Source organism: Neophocaena asiaeorientalis, unplaced genomic scaffold, assembly GCF_003031525.2.
Source record: "Neophocaena asiaeorientalis asiaeorientalis breed wild unplaced genomic scaffold, Neophocaena_asiaeorientalis_V1.1 scaffold433, whole genome shotgun sequence".
NCBI classification, from domain to species: Eukaryota; Metazoa; Chordata; class Mammalia; order Artiodactyla; family Phocoenidae; genus Neophocaena; species Neophocaena asiaeorientalis.
The window spans coordinates 3,133,775-3,154,957 of NW_020175040.1; the positions used below are offsets into that span (position 1 = coordinate 3,133,775).

General features: G+C 57.4%; 1 protein-coding gene and 2 pseudogenes across 1 annotated transcript in view; 1 reads left to right on the forward strand and 2 right to left on the reverse strand.

Moving 5' to 3' along the window:
- SLC41A3 (solute carrier family 41 member 3) overlaps window positions 1-5,378 on the reverse strand; it is a 47,742-nt gene extending 42,364 nt beyond the window's left edge. Inside the window, exon 1 of the mRNA XM_024763379.1 lies at window positions 5,153-5,378. Within this exon, the coding sequence (XP_024619147.1) occupies window positions 5,153-5,347 (195 nt within the window). The 5' untranslated portion in view covers window positions 5,348-5,378. The remainder of the gene's footprint in view (window positions 1-5,152) is intronic.
- Window positions 5,379-16,155: 10,777 nt separating this feature from the next.
- On the reverse strand, window positions 16,156-16,810 carry LOC112411962 (mitochondrial import receptor subunit TOM20 homolog pseudogene; annotated as a pseudogene).
- A 2,092-nt stretch (window positions 16,811-18,902) lies between these two features.
- LOC112411961 (heterogeneous nuclear ribonucleoprotein A1-like) lies at window positions 18,903-20,001 on the forward strand (annotated as a pseudogene).
- Window positions 20,002-21,183: the final 1,182 nt, after the last annotated feature.

Below are 21,183 nucleotides of genomic sequence, written 5' to 3' on the forward strand. Positions count from 1 at the left end.
TGTAAAATGAAAAAAACTACCCAGTTTTTAAAATGGCTTTAAACTAAACAGAGTAATGATCAACCGTGAACAGTGGCCCAGGGAACCCCTTCCTTCCCTGGCTGCCGGGAGACTGGGCCTGGGCCCGTGCCCGTGGACGGGGAACTGCTTTGTCCTGCGTGCACGTCTGTAGAAACAGGAATGAGCCCCCAACTTCAAAGCTGGGGATTTCTTGTGGGATTTCTCACGGGCGAGCTGGCAGGACGATCTGGGCTGGGCAGGGACTCCCTGGCCCCAAGGCCGATGGGTGGGGCCCAAGGTCACGTGGGGGCCCTGGATTTGTGAAAACTGACAGAATGTGTCTCTATCACTTGTAAATAAATAAAAATGTAAAAAGAAGGAACAGGAAGCGCAGGCACGCTTCAAGAGAACGTGAAGACGTTTCTTTGTGAAGGGAAACTGGTCCTACCTGTTTAACGTGCAGTTAGACTGCCCCTACCCCAACTGATTGTTCACACCCCAACTGATCCGACTAGCTGCTTTCGCCTCCCTGGGCCTGAGCTATCCGTGACCCTCCACAGAAGCTGGTCCTAGAAACGCTGCTGCTCTGTGAGCTGGGAGGCAGGTGGCGTGGGGTCTGGTTCCCCGTCCCCAAGACAAGAGTCCCCCTACCCCAGGGGCCCAGAGGGTCATCAAAAGAGCCACCCCACAATGCATCTTACAGGACCTGGAAGCAAAGGGGCGGGCCAGGCCCTCTGAAGACCCCTTTGTGTCCTGAGATCTGGGAAGTTTCGCAGACTCACAGTTACGGTTCCCTCTCCTTTACCTTTTCTGCAAAGCTGGGAGGTTGAGAACCCAGTCCCAGCTCTGGTGGAGTTACAAGCCTTCCTCTCCGAAAAGTGCGGAAGGAATGTGTCACCAGCCAGGGGGGTGCTGCGGCCTGTCCAGCAGAGGCCCCTCCCGCCTGGGAATCCCCCTCCCAGGGGCTGGCGCTCTCACCCTCCTCCCGCCAACACACAAGACCGAGCACCCACCCCCCAAGTAAACCCCCTTCTCTCCGCCCCCTTCTTCCCCGGCACCACTGAACTTGGCAGCCGCACCTGAGACCGATGTGTGCGGGGTGACTCCCCGTGGGAACCCCTCCCCCGCTACGTGACGGGCACACCCATGTCTCCACGTGGCTGACGGGGCCTCGTCCTGTCCTGTGCTGACCTCTGATTGTCCCATCTTGGCCTCCACTGAGGGCTACTCATCTCCCTCCTGATCTTTTACATTTTTCAAACGTAAGGGACTGGAGGCTTCCCTGGTGGCGCAGTGGTTAACAATCCGCCTGCTAATGCAGGGGACACGGGTTTGAGCCCTGGTCTGGGAAGATCCCACATGCCGCGGAGCGGCTAAGCCTGTGCGCCACAACTACTGAGCCTGCACTCTAGAGCCCACAAGCCACAACTACTGAGCCTGCGCTCTAGAGCCCGCGAGCCACAACTGCTGAGCCTGCGCTCTAGAGCCCGCAAGCCACAACTGCTGAGCCCGCACGCCCAGAGCCCGTGCTCCGTAACAAGAGAAGCCACCGCAATGAGAAGCCCGCTCAACACAACCAAGAGTAGCCCCTGCTCGCTGCAACTAGAGAAACCCCGCGCACAGCAACAAGGACCCGACACAGCCAAAAGAAACCAAAAAACAAAACACAAAAATGTAAGGGACTTATTTTCTTTCTCCAGACAGGAAGGCTGCAAAGGTCTGATAACCATCTCTGCTTCTTCAACATGGGCACAGACATCTCAGCGCCCACAGTAACCTTGAATCTGTGGGACCGACTCACCCATGGCTGTTACGTTTTCAAAGGAAAACCCAGGGTCAGCCGTTGCCAAGATCCCATGTCCGCGGCCGAGAAAGTCCCTGTTCCAGGATATACGGAGACAGGCCGGGGGAGGTCAGGCTGCCCGCAAGGAACCTGAGGCCCTGGTACACGCTCCTGCCCACACTTGCCTGGACTCACCCCGTCCACTCGGATCTGATTCCGCCAGCAGTACAGCAAGGTTGTGACCCCCTGCCCTCTAACCCTGACTCCCCCTCCTGCTTCGGTTCTCCCTTCTCTCCAAGTCCTCTCCCTTCCAAGGCCCAGGCCCCTCCCCACCCCACACAGGGGCGGCAGGAGGTGAGCCTGCGAGTGGTGGTCCTGTCCTCCTGCAAGGGGTCGCCTGGGCTGGGCCACAGGCACGGCCGAGGAGGGCTGGGAAGGGGCTTTAGACACATCAGGTCTGACGACCATGAGGGGCTACTCAGGGACAAAGCCAGCAAAGGTGGACGGTGCCAGGAGAACAGAAGGCCAGGGCCCCAGGGACACCAAGTCCAAGGGAGGAACAGGGCCGGAGCTGCCTGACCTGCAGACCTCTTCAGGGAGACACTGAATGGGTCGGGATTTTGGTCACCCACTCCCAGAGCACCCTGACGGCGGCTGGCTCCACAACCCAGCTCACGCCTGCCCCCAGCCGCGGACAGCCCTGGACGCCCCACAGGTCCCCCGCCCAAGGCTCCACGCTGACCCTGCTGCACGGGCCCCAGGGGCTGGCTCTTGCACTTGGGTCTCTCAATCACGCCTACAGTCCCCCGCTCTCCCCTGCAGCCTTGAGCAGCACCTCTGGGTCACTCAGACCCCAGCAGCCAGGGAGGACGTGTCACTCCGTCCCTTACGACCCTTCACTAATTCCAGTTCTGGGCACACAGGTCCTCATGTTCCGCAAACACAAAGGCAGTGCAGATCGGGGCATGAGGAGTGGGCGGGGCCGCGAGCCCTCCATCTGGCAGGTTAACGCGCCCCTTTATCCCGAGATGGCTCACCAAACTGCGTGCTCCCCGGCTGTGCGATTTTCTCCACGCCTGCGCTGGACCCCAGTGAAGCAAGACGTGATGTTTGTTTTAGAACAAAGAACGAGGACAAAGTGAACAATGCTTCACCCTCGGCGGCTGCCCCCTGCCCACACGCTCGCCTGCTCCGTGGTCTGCGCACAAGGGCCCCCTCGCCGGGACGTTCACCGTTGCTCACGCACCCAGGAGACGCCACCTCTGAGGCCCGGCAAAGCGTCTGCAGAGTCTCCGACCTGCCCCTCCTCCCTTGCCGCCTCCGCCCCCTGCCCGTTGTCTGCAGGGGGGCCCAACGGCCACCAGACACGCCAGCCAGGAAGATCAGCTTCCGCTCGGGATTCAACCAAATTCGCTCAACAAAGGATGAACTGGATGACAAGTGGCTCTGTCCACCTGCCCGGCGCTTGGCTCTCGGCTGCTTCGAGCAGCCGGCCTGTCCGGTTCAGCCCTGATCTGGGAAGAACAATCACACGCGCTTCCACGGTCCCTGGTGCCCACGTGTGCACGTAAACCCCCAAAGGTCTGGAATGACACCACGACTCGACAGTAAGGGACCTTCGGCGACTGAGGCTGTGGTCAAAGAGGGCTTAACCTCGCTGCGATGCTTGTTCCATAAAAAGAAATACTTACACTTACTTGTGTAACCGAAAAAAAAGTTTTTGAAGACACGAAACTGATACTCTGGCCACTTACTGGGCCTCAATCCCCAGGCCCAGAATCAGAGACTCCCGGCCCCAAAGAGCATAGGTGAAACCTGCACCCAGCCAGGCACAGAGCTGCACCGGGGACTGTCCACGAGGTACGGCTGTCGGGCCAGGTGGTCTACCTCACTGCGGGCTCGGAAGCCCCGAGGCCCGGTGTGAATGGCTCTGGTCAGGCACCAGCCTGGGTACTGCTGGAGCCAGGAGCCCCCTGTGATGTGGGCTTCCCTCTGGGAGCCCCAAGGCTGCTTCCTGCACTGCCGGGAGGGGTGAGCAGGGAGGTGGTGAGCGCCAGAAGCCAGTAAACAGAGGGCCCTTGACCCTCACGCACCCCGTCTGCAAAGTGGGGACGAGGAAAGGGCTGTGACATACAGAGCTGTTCCATCCTCCCAGTCGCTGGCCCTCCCGAAGCTGACGGCTCAAGGCCAAGCCTGCAGACAGCCTGCCCCACGTCTGCTCCGGGCCCACCTCCCAGACGGAACCCGCACGCGGTCAGGAAGGGCGCTGCACTCTCCAGCTGGACCCCCTCCAGACCCGGCCCCGGGGCGCCTCCACTGATGGTCAGGCATGACCCCCTCCCCCCAGGGCCCCACCAAACCTCCTGGACCCTGTCGAACTCTCGGCCGCCTGTTCTCCGCCCCGAGGCCCCACAGAAAGGGTCATGGGCGGGCAGGTTGGGGACACGAGGCCATGCTCCACGCGAGGTGCTGGGGAAGGTCAAGGAGGGAGATTCAGGGTGGACTCTCCCGGTGTCCGCAAGGCCCAGGGAGGGTGACAGACCCCGGGGCAACTCCAGGGGAAGCAGCAGACAGGAATCCAGGCCTCCAGCCGGCAGCACGTGAAGAAGTGCCCTGTCCACTGGGCACGGTGGCCAGACGCCGCCCCAAGAACCTCGTTCAGAGCCGGGTACCCGGGTAGGTGTCGGCCGCCCCCTCCAGCTCAGAGGCAGGGGCACGGCGGGATGTGAGAGGTGACGGCCCCTCCCCCCACATGCTCACGTACAGGCCCCAGCGGATCGAGAACACACTAACTCCGTAAGTGACCCAAACACGGCTCCCAGAACTGACCCAGGGCATAAACAGACCCCCTGGGTCTCCCAGCAAACACCTCTCCTGATAGATACCCCCGCATCTGCATCCCCCCGCCTGCCTGGACCCCCACCATGCTCAGGACCCCGTCCTCCCGCTGAGACCCCCCTCCAGAGATTCTGGGGCTGGAGAAGCGGTGCCCGGCACCCTCACTCGGGCCAGCACACCAACCTCACAACGCTGCCTGGCTTGCAGGTGGAGAGGCTGAGGCAGGATGCCTGAGCCCCTCGGGTGGGGAGAGACCGTAGGAGCAGGACTCAAGGCCCCCCAGGCCCTGCCTAACGGGTCTGCGTCTGCTGGAAGGAGAACAGTTCGAGCTCCCAGGCTGAGGAGTCTCACGCAGGCTGACGGTAGAGGGTCGTCAGAAGCCTCTGTGACTCTCAGACACTGAGGTCCCAGGAGGACACTCCTGCCAGCCCCCCGAGCCCAGTCCCCTGCCCGACCCAGGGGCCTGTCCTGTGTGTGATGCCTGGTCCCCCACCCCGGGGCCCACGCTGCCCCCCGCCTCGCCATACGCACTTGGACGGCGTTCATCAGCAGGCCAGCCATCACCATGCCGAGGCCAGACAGCAGGACGGGCACCACCACCTGGCCCACGATGGCGAAGGCGGTCTCGGGGAGGACGCCGCGGGGGCAGCGGGTGAACTCACAGCGGAAGCCTCGCAGCTTCGTGCCCTGAAAGCAGAGCTCCAGGTCCAGCTGGGTGACCACCATGGCCAGGCTGGTGACGCATTCCCTGGATGTCCAAGCCTGGGCGCCCCCAACACCGGCCTCCACCCACACCAGGATGCGTTTCCTAAGGAGTCCACCCGGGCAGAGCTGCCAGGTGCCCCGTGCTGTAGACGGTCCCCACTGCCCCTCGGCCAAGGGCCAGAGCCAACGGTGAGGAACAAAGGCCGGGTGACTCAGCCTCGCTCAGGGCTCGGCCACTCCTGCTGTCCACTCCCCGAAGATCAGGTTCTCCTCCAAGAGTGGCTGCCGTGTCCGGTGGGACCTCCCTCGGCTGGCCTCCCACGAGGAGGCTCCCTGTCCCCTGGAGCGACCTTGACGGCGTCCAGCTGTCCGGCCCACGCTGGCTCGGGCTGGACCGGAGAGCCGGAGCCACGTGAGGCCCGGCCTTGGTGAGGCCGCACGGGGCCTGGGGACATCCCAGCCTGAAGCACCTGCTCCTCAGGCCAGGTCTGAGCCCCTGAGGACTGTCACCCCTCAAGGTCGAGAGGCCTGCAGGCCCCCAAGAAAGAAGCCGTGCCCTGCGGCCACTCGACCTAGGTGTCGAGGGGCTCACGGCCACAGGAAGAGGCTCTGTTCACAGAAGGAATGCAGCCCCGCTGTCTCTCAAAGGACAGAGACTTGTAAGGTGCTTCTTAGGGGCCCGGGCTCGCGCCGACAGAGGTTAGACCAGCCTTGAGCTGCCGTCCCGACCCCGAGGAGAAGGGGGTCTCTACGGGGAATGAGCGTGTCCACTGCGCATCCCACAGGTGCCGGGGACAGCGTCCAGGCCTGAGGGCGGGCTGAGCAGAGTCAAGGCCAGAGCCAGCAGGAGCCCGAAGCTGCGGGCTGGGTGCTCGCTCACGCCTCCTGTGCACCTCGGTCGGTTCCGCTCCTTCGGAAAGTCCACCCACGCTCAAGCCCAGCCCTCAGCCTGGAGTCCAGCCCTCACCAGATCCCACTGAGCTGGCCAAGCCCGATTCCCTCCTCGCCAACTCCAGCCAGACCCTGACGGCCGTTTCCCTCGCGCCCCCGATGTTGCACTGCATCCTTCCTCGCCCCCTTTCTCACGAAGCCCCTCCCAGGAGCCAGACAGAAGGAGCCCCACTTCCCAGCGACGGCTGGGGTCTGTCGGCCCCTTGTGTGTGAGCGCCGGAGACGCTGCCCCCGTCCAGTTCTGGGCCCCGATCCTGGGGTCCTGACGGCTTCCACTGCCCACCTCCGGAGATGCTGGCGCTCGGGACGCCACCACCCCGCAGAGGAGAATCGCGGGTGTGTTCTGGCTGCGGCCCCGTGGGCAGCCTCCCCCACCCCTCACAGGAGGGGATGGTCCTGGACTGTGTGTCCCACCAGCTGCTCGCTGAGTGGCGTCCAAATGAAAGACCTGAGATCATAATGACAGCGGGCTTCCCGCCAGCCACAGTCAGGCGCGGTTTGCTGCAGAGCAGGAGCAAAGGGGACCTTCTCAGATAATGCAGCAACTCCTAACCTCCCTGCGCAGCCCAGACTCTCCCTGAGCTTTCGGGCCACAGCTGACCACCCGTGCCCTTTCACGTGCACATACGTCACATTCCATCCATCACCAGACTCTCGAGGCACCCCCGAGCCACGCATCAGGAAGCAAAGGTCCCGGTTTTGCAACTAAGCTGACGGCCGTGCCAGGGTTTGCCCATGACCATCCCCCAGTCAGCCTCACAGGCGGCGCCGGGACCTCGACCCCCAACTCCAGTGCCCACTGCCCCCGCTGCTGCCCGCCTCTGAGATGAGGGTCCGTTTATTCACACAGGAGTCTGAACCAGCAGGAGGCTAAGAGAAACGGCATATTTCTAAGGAAAGCGTAGCAGGAGTTGACGCGTCTAAGGCCGCTAGCTCGTTTAAGACAGACCCCTCTCGGCGGGCCCACTCTGAACACTGGCTGCCCCAGTCCCCAGGCCCACATCTGGACAGGCCCCCCAACTAGCGATTTCCTTCTCCTGGCTTCAGCACCTCCCGTGATCTCTTTATAGTTTTAAATGCGATTGAACGTCATAATACAACATAAAATCATACACAGTGGGTCCCTGAACCACTCTCATCAGGACAGAAGACGTGGAAATAAACAACCACTTGCATGATTACACATGGGAAAGATCCCTAATTAAGCAGGCTATAAATCATTACAAAAAGGTTTCTCTTTTTTTTTTTTTTTTTGCGGTACGCGGGCCTCTCACTGCTGTGGCCTCTCCCGTTGCGGAGCACAGGCTCCGGACGCGCAGGCTCAGCGGCCATGGCTCACGGGCCCAGCCGCTCTGCGGCACGTGGGATCCTCCCGGACCAGGGCACGAACCCGTGTCCCCTGCATCGGCAGGCGGACTCTCAACCACTGTGCCACCAGGGAAGCCCCCGTTTCTCATTTTTGTTTAAAAAATAATGAGAAATAAGTACACACGCACACAAATAGTGAACCATTTAGTAGGTTATATACCAAAATGCTAAAAGTGGGTACTTTTAGGTGGTGGGATCCTAAGTGACCTTTATTTCATAACTTTCTGTATATCTATTGTGATTATTTGCTTTTATAACCATCAAAAAATAAACTGTCACCAAAAACAAATAAAAGATGCCATCGTGTGTGGAAGATTACTTTCCCATGCAACTTGAGAACAAAATATGTCAGCACAGCTCACTGGCTCACAGTCGAGGAGATCGGGAATGTGACTTTCACAGGAGCTCAGTAGCACAGTGGAAAGTCTCCAAGGGCCTGAGCTGGACTCAGGGGCCGTGCTGGGCCTCGGGAGGAATCTGGGTCAGGTGCCAGATGGCTCTGGGTGACCTCCTCCCGCCGCCCCACCAAAAGGGTCTCAGCTCACGCGGCTCAGAACCACCAGGCGCTCCGGAAACGGGAGCCCAGACCCCGCGCACTGAGAGCTGCGGCGTCAGAACCTCCCCAACCCCTCAACTTGCGGAACAGTTAGGAAGGGCCGCGGAGGGCGGGCGCACGGCCGGGCCTCATGTCCGTCTCAGGGTCCTGGGTGGGAACAGCTTTTTTCCCAGGAGCACACCTTCCCAACGGCTTCCCGCCCTCTCGCAGGTCACCTTGAACCTGGGCCGGTTCTGAGTGAAACGGTCACCCTTAAAGACCTGAATCCCCCCATCCTGTTGAGGTCCCAGAGGTCAAGGCAGTTACGTTCTCAGCAACAGGAAAGGTCGTCTTTGTTTTTGCTTCCGACTCGGCCGGCAGAACGCACCTGCCGGTGACCATGTGGGACCGAGTGCCCCCGCCCCGGCCGGCCAGCCCCCTCCTCAGGGACACCTTCCCGGCATCCCCCTCAAGGCTGCTCCAGCCGTCACCCAGCTCTGCCCCTTCGTTTCCGTGTAGCCCTTGCCGCTGCCTAACCCCGACTCATGCCCGTCGCTCCCTGCTCGGCTGTGACGGCCAAGAGCAGGCCCGGCACCCCATCCACCGCGGCGTTCGGCAGAGCGCCGGCCCGTGGCCCACGCGTGTGCTGTGTGGACAAACAGACAAGCAGCACTGTAGAGGCAGACAGAAAGAGACCCATCAGCCTTCCACGAGTTGAGCCGTGTAGGGCCCACGTTATTCCTATGACGTGCTGCCTGGACACCCGGTAAAGCCAGCAGGGCCTGGGGCAGCCCCAGTGCCGCCGCCCCGACCCCCGAGGAGCCCGCGGAACGCAAACAAGTCAGTCACAGCCCCACGGGAACCGCCCGCCAGCACAGCCTCTGGCAGCTGGCGCTCCTGAGCGCAGCCCTGAGGGCCCCACGCGGGAGGCACATCCTCCCCCGGGCCTGGGGCGTGGGGCTGATGAGCTCTGAGCTCACCTGTCCAGGTGCAGGTCCCTCAAGAGAAGGCCGTCACTGCAGCTGGCGTCACAAACAGGACGGCCCGCCCCTGACCGCGCACGCCCGGCAGCCTGACTGGCTCCCGACGCGGTGAAGGCCGCCACGGACGGAGCCCCGCCGGCTGGCTTGTGCGTGAGCCGCCCCGGGGTCACCACCTCCCCGAGGCCGGAACGACTGTGAACGGACCGAATCAGGCACCCCTGCTGCCAGCCTGACTTACAAATTGGCTGACGTACGGGGACCCCGTGGCACCCCCCTCCCTGGTTAAAATTGTTAATGCGGCCCAACGCAGGCCACCACGTTGAAACCGGCCCTCGGGGTCGAACCTGGTCTCGCGAGGCCTCCTGAGTGAAGGGGGTACCCGCTGCTGTCCACTTGACCGACCGCCCAGCTCCGTTCTTAAACCTGGCAGAGACAAACTGCCTCGCAGTGGTGACCGCAGCTGTAAGGCTGGGGTCCCGTGCTGTGGGCCCCACGCCCAGCATCTAGTCTTGTCGGGACACTGACCGCACCCAGGCAGCAGCCGGTAAGCGCTGTGCCCTGCGGATCTGGCCAGCACGCACTTCAACACTCCAGGCGTGTCGACCTTCGCTTCTCCCAGGCGGGCCGCAGCCGCAGGCTCCCTGCAGGTCGGGCCTTTGCCGCACCTTCCGCGGGGCTGACGCTACACGATGGCCGCCCCTCTACAGACTCATGGGACACCTTCCCTGAGACACCCGAACACTCACAGAGGAGACCCCCCGGAGAGGATGGGCTGCCACCGTCCTCGCAGAACAAGCCGCCCCTTGCTCAGACCCCTAAGACCCTCTGCTCACCGGGAGCAGCTCACCCTGACGTGCGAACACAGCCCAGCACCTGTGCGGGCTTTGTGGATTCTGGAGGTGACCGTCTTCACGTGCAAAGTTTACTCCTGCCCATTTAGGCCATACTTGTCGAGCAGCCTGCCTTGAAGGGGCCCCTCCAACAAGAGGCTCCATTAGAGCCGGCAGGCACCCCCATCGGGCCCCAGAGACACCTCCACTGAAGAGAACCCTCAAGAGCCTCCGGGGTCCCTGGACCACTGAGAGCTTTAAGCTGACGCCAGAAACTTCCCCCGGACTGCGCCGTCCACCAGCTGAGCCACGACGCAGGTACACACCCTGCTCTCCTGGGAAGGGGGCCCTCGCAGACCTGCTGGGACCCTCGCAGCCCGGCTGCCCGTGGGCCTTGGGAGGCACAGTGACCAAGGAGGGCAGCCTCAATACGGGGCGGGGAGCCAACCCTGGGCCTCTGGCACATCCCACCCACAGGGGGCGGCCTCCCTGTCCTGAGTCAGATGCCACAGACCAGAGGAGGTGACCCCCAAACCTGGGCTCCTGGGAGCCCCCGAGATCAACTGGGTGGGCCCAGTGGGGTCTGTGCACTTCGTGGGTGTCACGGTGGCGCTCGGCGGAGGTCACCACCCTCCCGTCCTGACCGGATGTCCCTGGTGCAGGACCTGAGCCACCCAGCGGTCGGCACAGGTGCCTAACCTCCAGGCAGCGCCTCAGCACCGGCTGCCCGGCTCTGTGCCTTTTAGACGCCTGGGCCACGGCCTCAGGGCCGTCTCGTTTAGGGAGGGAACTCTGGGAACCCCGCCTTCCGGACACTCCAAACACACAGGGCGACAGATGCGTCTGCCTGCACTAAGGCCACAGGCCTGCCGGGACCCTCGGCCTTCCACTTCTCAGGGGGACAGCCACCCCCCAACCCCCCTCGCCCGAGGCCGGCGCTGGGCCGAGCGGCCCTCCCGCAGCTCCGGCTCAGTTCCAAGGCAGCAAGAGGAGCCCCTGGCGTCAGCACTGCCGCAGGTACCGGCGAACATGGACGCGCCCCGGGGGGAGGCACACCCACACCGGCCCCTCAATCACCTTTACTGGCCACCAAGGGGTCCCTGTAAGTTCTGCGTCCCGTCAAGAGCCCACTCCCTGGAGGTCCCGGTCAGCACCGGGTGTCCAGGGTCAATGGGGCGCAAGGCCGTGCGCGGCTGTGGCATGGGGGGAGCAGAGGCCCCAAGTGGCCTCCACTCCGCGCCTGAGGGTAAGCAGCCCTTCATATCCAGGGGCAGCGGGCAGCAGGCTTGGGCGCCCACCCCAGCCGGCTCATCCTGTGCCCAGCGCTGCCCTGAAGGCCCTCCCTGGCTGTGAGCGCACGTGAGTGCTCAACGCGGCCAGTGCCGTGTGCTCAGCTGCCCCCCACCCCGGGGCAGGAGGTGATGCACAGGCTGACCTCACCCACGTGTCACCCAGTGCAGCCTCAGCTTCTTCTCTCAGCTCTCACCCCTCGCCTCTGCCCTCTAGCCGCCCGCCTGCCCTCCCAGCCTCTCAGGCCACCCTGCATCTTTGCTAAGGCGTGACCCCTGCAGGACCCGCCCTCCCTCCCCTTACGCCCACCCACACTCGGGGCCCGGGGCTTCTGACCCCTCTGCAGACCAGCTCAGCGTCCGCGGATGGCCAGCCTGAACTCTCACGGCGTGCGACGCAGAGCGCAGACGCACGACACAGTGGGGCTTCCTCCCGCCTGAGAGGCGCCCTCTGACCTGTGGCCTGTGTGGCCTGCAGGGGCCTGGGGGGCAGGGCAGCCGCATGAGGGGCAGCCGCTGTCGCTGAGGAGGACGCAGGCTCGGAGCCTCGAAAGACAGTGTGTTAATCTAACTACAGAAAAAAGTACACGCACAGCAAAAAACCACCAAAACCAACGTCAAAAGATAAATGGAAAAACGGGAAACATATTTACAATCCGTATCACAATGGAAAGGCCAATTTCCTTAAAATGTAAAGAGCCCCGAAGTATCGATACAAAAACAAAAACCACTCCTCAGAAATGCGGACAAAGGCCATATCCAAAGATACTCAACCTCACTCACTCCTGATGAGAAATGCAAATCCCACTACAGCGAACACCGCTGGCGGTCCCAGTGACGGCCTCCGGGGATCCCGGCCTCTGAATCACGACCCCCAGGGTGAGCTGACCTCAGGGACTCGACGTGTCCAGTAGCCGGCAAAGATGCTGCTCCGGGGACCCACCTTGCTAGCAGATGGTCTCCTTCTCCGACCCCACACCTGGATGAAGCTGCCGTGCTGGACATGCCCAAGGGGAAGGGATGAAGGCCTCAGCACGCTGACCCTCGGCTGCAGCATCACGACACCTGAAGCCGAAACCCAGCTCTGCCGACTGCTGTCCCACAGCAGCCGTGGGGCACAGAGGCTGCTTAAGCTCTGAGCCCCGGAACGCCTAACTCCCTGGAGCAGAGACCACAGCGTACAGTGTATGATCCATTGCCAGGTGGTGAAAGATCACAGAGGCTGAAGATAACACCGTTAAGGGAGGTGGGAGCAGCCCCACATCTATCATGGTTACGGACGCCTATGCCCTCTGACCCAGCAGCTCTGCCTGCAGCAATCCGTCTCACTCCTTCACCCAGACGTGTAAAGAACGTGGCGCTGTCAGCAGTGCTGCTCTAAGTTGTTAAGGGCTGACTTGTGTGCCCCTCCCCAATCCCCAGCATCTCAGAATGGGACTGTATTTGGAGACAGGAAGCTGGAAGTGGGGGGGTGGCCCATATCCAATAGGCCCTTATAGTCAGAGGAGACTCAGACAGACAGAGGAACGACCACGTGAGGACACGGGGAGGAGACGGCCGTCTACACGCCAAGGAGAGAGGCCCTGCTGACGCCTGGATCTCAGACATCCAGCCTCCAGGACAGGAGAATAAACGTCTGTTGTTTAAAGCACCCCATCTGTGGTACTTTGTTACAGGAGCCCGAGCAAACTAACATAGTTGTGAAACTTAAACAAATATCAGAGGAAAAAAGGTGAATAAACTCTGGTGTGTCTGCCTGATGGGATACTGAACGACCATTAAAAAAAAAGGAAGCTCTTGGTACTTCCCTGGTGGTCCAGTGGTAAAGAATCCGCTTTCCATTGCAGGGGACGCAGGTTCCATCCCTGGTCAGGGAACTAAGAACCCACATGCCGCAGAGCTTGTGAGCCTCAACCAGAGAGCCCACGCCCTCTGGAGCCCGCGTGCCACAACTAGAGAAAACCCGCACGCCACAGCTAGAGAAAACCCGCACGCCACAGCTAGAGAAAACCCGCACGCCACAGCTAGACAGAAGCCCGTGTGCTGCAACTGAGACCGAACACAGCCAAAAAGAAAGAAAATTAAAAAATAAATCTTTTTTAAAAAAGGAAGCTCTTAACATATTTACAAAGAATAGCCTCTGAGATACACTGTAAAGTGAAAAAAGCAAAACACACAACAGTTTGTATGTGCCGTCACATGCGTAAAAGGGTGAGAGGAATGCAGAGGCAGACGAGAAGGTGCAGGTCCTGGCTGCCCTGGAGAAGCGAGAGCCTGGGGACAGGCAAGGAGCACGTCCTGTCCCTGCGCACATGCTGACCTTTCGGGCACGTGAATGCTTTACTTTTCCAGAAAAACAAATGTATTAAAAAAAAAAGTGCAGCCTCTGGGCTCCCGGAGTCTCACTCAACCGAGGAGGTAGAGGCAACGCCCCAGGAAGTGATGTTGGGGGCGGCGTCCCAGGAAAGGCTCCGAGGGACACGGGAGGGGGAAGAGGAGGCCCAGGTGAGGCCGCGGAGCAGTAGGACCCACCCCTCGGACCATGACTTAAGCCAGCTGATCACGCTGTTCCATCCCCTCTGCCCACATGTGGCTTTCACGTGGGATGTGCCTCCCATCTGGCCGGGGAGAGGCTGGGGAGTCCCCAGGTAAGTTTCCTTGCACTTAAGGAGGAACGAGAACACGGTCTGCTTTTCTCCCTCTGGACACGACACGCCTCTAGGACAAAGCTGACCTGTGGAGGCTGACTAGCAGGATTTGGGAAGATGCCGGGTCCCCGGACACATCGTTGGCGGTGGTGACACCACTTTCCAACCCCAGAATCGCCCTATCCTGGAAACCTCGTTTTGGGAGATGACATAGTTTCTTCCTACTTACCCCACTGTAAGTCGGGTTTTCTGGTACCTGTGGCTGCAACCATCCTGATACAGCCAGGTGAGTTCAGGAGGTTCAGATGCATTTTAGGAGGTTGGGTTTCATCCCAGAGGCAGTAGGCAAGTGCACAGAGATTTAAAACTTGGGGAGAGATGCATCGTGGGGGCTGCTTGGCCGGGCCCTGCCCCCAGGCATGGGAAAGAAACACTAGAACAGGTATCTCTAATTCTTATCTGAGTTGCAGCTTTTGTGTAAGTTCTTAAACATCAGCACAGAACTACCTGTGATGGAGTATCGATGAGAATAAGAACGTCGGCCACAAACCCTCGTGGGCGAGACCCAAGTCCAAGGCCCCGGCACCGCATGTCACAGCCCTCCCGGGAGCCCAACCTGGGCAGTTCTCCCTCAGCTCTGGGTTAAGAGGAGAAAACCAGGAACACAGGGCGGCCTGTGCCAGTGACAAAGGTCAGACGCAAACCCAGCTGGTTCTGCTCTGGAGTCTGGGCTCCAAGCCAGACAGTATTCTGTTACCTGCCGCTCGAAGCGCAACCTATAAACCAGCATGTGCAGGGGACTTATATGTCTGTATTTCTACAGACAAGTACGTGTATGTATCAATCAACGTGTGTGTAAATACGCACATGTACGTGACCTACACACGTGTGTCCGTATGTATCAGTGAGCACGTGCGTGTGCAGGGGATGCATGCTCAGGGGTGTTATACTGAACACACAATGAAATAGGCTTTTTGAAAATCGCGGCACAGACTAAGACTTCAGGGAGACAGAGTCAGGAGGGTGGCGAGGAGGCTGGCGGCCTTCAGGTGGAAGAGGGAATTCCTGGGGGAGGCCTGCAGCATGTGAACCTCTGGCACGCGGAAGCCAGGCCCCAAGGTGCTCTGGAGGCTACAGCGGTGTGACTCCCCACGGGGTAAAGAAGGATACGGGGCCGCAGGGCACCAGGTCACTGGAGGAAGGAGAGGGCTGAGGGGGTCTGGGGATCACAGAGACCAAACGGGGGCCTGGGGCTGGGTCACACCAGGGCAGGGACTCTGGCGTGACACATAGCCACGCTGGGGTCTGAGCAGGTCTGGGAGTAACCTGGAAAGGCAGCTGGCCGTCACCAGTGCTGTGACGCTACGAGGAACTGGACTGCATGGGCTGGAAGGGTCACTGAGGACCCCAGGTGGCAAGGGAGGGGCAGGCAGGTAGTGGAGTGAAGTGGGTGCAGACCGAGGGACGGTGGGGACCGTGGACACCGAGACGGCAGTGACCACTAACTGTGGCTGTGAGGGAATGTGGGTCCAATGTTGGAAGAGTTGCCAGATTTTCAAGGGAAAACAGGAACTTGAATTTTTATGTGACATCTCTTGATTTTTAAGTGCTGGTCTTAAAAATTTTAAAGCACCAGCCTTACAGCTAAGTGGCAGACTGGGACTCAAACCCTGACTGGTTCCAAATCAGTGAGGGGCAGGCCTAAGTTCCCTGGGCACCGAGTGCCCGCAGCAAGAGGGGCAGAGGCTGCCGTTCCTCCCGGCTCACCATTCCAGACAGTCCGTGTTCTCAGCTCCTTGCCAACCAGCAGCGACGACCTGGCCGCTAACGGCTTCAAGTATTCTCAGGTACCATGCTCTTCCAGGGAGGACTTCTATCGATCGTGCTGATGAAGGAATGGGGCTTTTGATACTCAAAGAACAAGAAAGGGATGCTGGGCTTCCCTGGTGGCGCAGTGGTTGAGAGTCCGCCTGCCGATGCAGGGGACGCGGGTTTGTGCCCCGGTCCGGGAAGATCCCACATGCCGCGGAGCGGCTGGGCCCGTGAGCCATGGCCGCTGAGCCTGCGCGTCCGGAGCCTGTGCTCCACAACGGGAGAGGCCACAGCAGTGAAAGGCCCGCGTACCACAAAAAAACAAACAAAAAAAAGGGATGGTACACTGGTAGCTTTGTTGTCTGATGGGTTACTCCCAGTTCCTCACGCTATGGGGCTCTGTTAGGGTGTAAATCAAGGGGCCTGCCTCCCTCACAGGGCGACGACGAGAGAAGCCAAGCTACCGAGCAGAGAACGTCGTCCCTCGGGAAGCACTAACTGGGACAGGAGTGGACACTCGACAGCAGGGTCAATACTTGGAGACTGACGTGGATATTGACCAAGAAGTCTCTCTCCTCTTCTTTTTTTTTTTTAGAAAAGATTTAAAAAATATTTTCTAACTGAGATGATTATGCTGACATTTGTTTCTCATTCCACATCATCTTCGGCCAAGCTCTGAGCACTTAACAATTCTCCAGTTGTTGGGAGCTTAGTCAGAAGCATCTGGAACACGGGTGGTGGAAGAGTTTGCCGCAGCACTTGCAGTAACTGCTGTGGCCATCCACACACAGCAACTGCGTTAGTCAGATGGTCCACACCCTTCTCATATTCACCTTGAGCTAGTAACTCTTTACTAAGCTGTATTTCTTTGAGGAAGAATTTCTGAATGGCTTCAGCATCTTTAAGGTCAGGTAACTTGGAAAGTGCAGCTCTCTCCTTGGCAAGCTTCTGTTTCTTTCTTTGTTCTCGCAGCCTGTTCCTGAAGTTGGGGTCACTCTGCCTCTTGCAGTCGAAGCAAATGCAGGACCCGCACATGCGGGCGGCAATGGCGTTGTTCTGGCCCTCCATCTCCTCTTCAATGAGGAGTGGGGTCGGCGGCGGTGGGGTCCGTGATGAAGCAGCTGGCCCAGAACCCTCTGAGCGGACTGCGCCACTCTGTCCCGACGCCCACAGTGAGGGACGCGGAAAGCTTTTTTTTTTTAAGAGCACACTTACAAAGGATTGACTGCCAAGGGCCACCCTCCCCTCTAAGTACAGAATCTTGCGTGAAAATGAAACGGAGCTGACAGATAAAGAGCCAGTAACCTGATACCATTTAAGCACCTGGATCACGCCAGGCCTGAAATCCAGCCCCTCAGATATTTCAATTATATGAGCTAATAATTGTCTCTTAAAGCTTAACCTGGGTTAAAGTTAGTCTCTGATGTCAGTAACTAAAAGAATCTTGCCCAAATTTTAGAAAAATGGTATTTGAGAAGGTCCTGCCCCTTGCCCCCAAGCTGGACACAATGTGTACCTGCCTACTCCCTAGGCTGACACTAGACAGTACCCCACCCCCACCAGCCCCATTTAGTCCCCTCTTACCTGGAAATAGTTCAAAAGGATGCCTGCCCCAGACAGTCCCAGGCCTGCAAACAGGAAGGGCACTGTCACCTGGAGGCCAATGGACAAAGTGGTCTCCCTGCTGAGCTCAGGCCCCAGGGGTTTAAGGGCCACCCTTTGGCTCTCAGGGACACTCAGCAGTCCATCTTCCGAGGCTTCAGGGAGTCTTCCTGTGCTGAGGCCGTGCAGCAGGCCCAGCTCCTCTGGCCTCCGCTGTCGGGTCTCCGTCCCGTCCATCTGAGTACAGCTGAGCCCCTGGCAGCCTTAACCTGGGAGACATAAAGCAACAGGGGTTGTAGGGCAGAGTTCCTGACCCCCATGGGGCTGACAGCCTGCAGGTTTTCACGCTCTTCTGTCCAGCAGAGGCTGCATCATTCTGTCTAATCCACAGCCCTTCCCTTGGAGCCTGCTCCACACGGCCTCCTGGAACCCGGATTTACAACAGTTTTTAATTTAATACGGGGAAAGTACATACAGAAGTGAACATTAAATATATATGAAGTGGAGTCAGCAAAACTGGAGGTATTAGGACTTCTGAAAATTCTTTCCTCCATAAAAGCAACAAGAAAACTAAAACTGTCAGAATCTTCTTTTTCAGAACTATGGATATTAATCAAAGGCTTGCAGCAACATATTTCAAGAAAAGATGCTGAATCTCAGCATAAACGGCCACAGAATGATGCCCACGACGTCTGTAATGTTTGAACTTGCCTTCGTCCCATCTCCTGCTCTCCAGCTCTGCAGCAGCCTTAAACACCAACTGCCTGGGAAGATGAGAATGGGCCAGAGCTTTCTCAAAGCCTCGTTCCCAAAGAACTGTCACTATTGGACATCAGGTAGCCCACCAGAAGACGCCAGCTGCAGACTCTGTATTTCACCTGACTTGTGGTTTGCTTCGTATAAAAAGCCTTTTCCCTTTTTGGCTGCCTGAGGCAGTGGATAATAGTTGGGGTTAACAACACACTAGCCAAAAAGCCTAAAAGGAAAAGCTGTGGAATGAGATGCCTACTTGGGTTTTGAAAAGGTCCCATACGATCCCAGGACACTAGAAGGTCACCGGCATTGGGCTGTGCATATGCTCAGGAAATACCCGAGGAGACCCAAGCTCTCACCTCTGACTGATCTGGAGGCTCAGTACGAGCAGGAAGTGAAGGCTAAGGTAGGGCTACCAACTACCCGAGTGAGGGTTGAAGGGATGCCCTGACATGCACACTGGGCCCCTTTGGCAAGAACTGGGAGACCCGTCGGCACCAGGCATGGCGTTCAAGGAAATCTCCATCAATCACTAAGCAGAGGCTTCAGTGCCACATACAAGAGAGAAAACAGACTAAAGAATTAGTTCGGACAAGTCATGAAACAAACAACATCTACAGTAAGCAGCAATAACAAACAACCCTGAGAAGAAGAGGGGAGAATCTGATTTCCAGAGGTGCCACATTATTTTATTTTAAATGTCCAGACTAACTAGACAAAAGCTTTAAATCAGCTATTTAAAATATGTTCAGCCTTTCTGCTCGCGGACGCCGCCGAGTAAGCATCGTTGACGTCTCCTCCCCGCTCCACTGCCGTCATGTCTAAGTCAGAGTCACCCAAAGAGCCCGAACAGCTGCGGAAGCTCTTCATCGGAGGTTTGAGCTTTGAAATGACCGACGAGAGTCTGAGGAGCCACTGTGAGCAGCGGGGAGCGCTCACAGACTGTGTGGTAACGAGGGATCCAAACACCAAGCGCTCCAGGGGCTTCGGGCTTGTCACATACGCCACTGTGGCGGAGGCGGGCGCGGCCACGAATGCAAGGCCACATGAGGGGGATGGAAGAGTTGTTGAACCAAAGATGGCCGGCTCAAGAGAAGATGCTCAAAGACCTGGTGCCCACTTAACTGGGAAAAAGATTTTTGTCGGTGGCATTAAAGAAGACACTGACGAACATCACCTAAGAGATTATTTTGAACAGTATGGGAAAACTGAAGTGATTGAAATCATGACTGATCGAGGCAATGGCAAAAAGAGAGGCTTTGCTTTCGTAACCTTTGATGACCATGACTCTGTAGACAAGACTGTCATTCGGAAATACCACACTGTGAAGGGCCACAACCGTGAAGTAAGGAAAGCCCTATCTAAGCAAGAGATGGCTAGTGCCTCATCCAGCCAAAGAGGTGGAAGTGGTTCTGGAAACTTTGGTGGTGGTCGTGGAGGGGGGTTTGGTGGGAATGACAACTTTGGTCATGGAGGAGACTTCAGCGGCCGAGGTGGCTTTGGTGGCAGCCGCGGTGTTGGTGGATATGGTGGCAGTGGGGATGGCTATAATGGATTTGGTAATGATGGAAGCAATTCTGGAGGTGGTGGAAGCCACAATGATTTCGGCAGTTACAACAATCAATCTTAAAATTTTGGACCCGTGAAAGGAGGAAACTTCGGAGGCAGAAGTTCCGGCCCCTAGGGTGGTGGAGGCCAATACTTCGCCAAACCCCGAAACCAAGGTGGCTGTGGTGGTTCCAGCAGCAGCAGTAGCTATGGCAGTGGCAGAAGGTTCTGATTACTGCCAGGAAACAAAGCTTAGCAGGAGACGAGAGCCAGAGAAGTGACAGGGAAGCTACGGGTTACAACACATTTGTGAACTCAGCCAAGCACAGTGGTGGCAGGGCCTAGCTGCTACAAAGAAGACATGTTTTACACAATACTCGTGTACGGGCAAAAAAGCTCGAGGACTGTATTTGTGACTAACTGTATAACAGGTTATTTTAGTTTCTGTTCCGTGGAAAGTGTAAAGCATTCCAACACAGGGTTTTAACGTAGATTTTTTTTTTTTTGCGCCCATGCCGTTATCGCTAAGTGTGACGCTGAATAAATGTGTCTTTTAAAAATAAAGAAAAAAATAAATAAAATACATAAAATATGTTCAAAGAACTTAAGGAACCATGTCTAAAGAAGGAAAGCACGACCCATCGTGTACAGGCATCCTCGGTAAGATTAACAGCTCTTTCTCATCAGACATCATGGAGCCAGAAGAACTCGAGAAGCCACACCATGTTGAGAGTTCTATGGGCAGCAAAATTATCCTTCAAAAATGAAGGTGAAAATGATTTCCTGATAAACGAAAAGAGAGAATTTGTCACTAGCACATCTGCCCTAGGGGAAATACCAAAGGGAGACTTTGAGGCTAAAATGAAAGGACCCAGACAGCTGGTTGTCCACATGAAGAAATAAAGAGCATTAGCAAGGGTAACTAATAGGCATATTTTACAAAATAGTGTAAGCGTTATTTTTTTGTTAGTAACTCTTTTCTTGTATCTGATTTAAAGACAATTGCATAATGCAGTAGTTATAAATCAGTGTTGATGGGCACACAATGTAGAAGGATGCAACTTGTATGACAGTACGGCCACAAAAGGGTGGGCACAGAGCTATATACGAACAAAGTTTGTATATACTAGTAAATTAAGTTGCTATTGAGTTAAAAATAACTATATATTATATATATATATATCTTATAAATATCTCATATATATAAATACAATGATAAAGGTTAGGGCACACTAGAAAATACATGAGATCTAGTGCAAAAGAAGGCAGTAATGGAGAATAAACGAACAGAAAGAACCGTAAGACATAGAAAACAAAGCACTCCAACCCAGCAACGGCTTGTATTATCAAGTACACATGGAACATTCTCCAGAATGGACCACACATCTGGGAGAAACCAAGTCTCAAATTTAAAAGGACTGAAATCATACAAAGTATGTTCTCCAACCACAATGGAATGAAATTAGAAACAAATAACAGAAGAAAATTTGGGAAATTACAAATACGTGCAAATTAAAAAACATGCTCAAATAACTGAT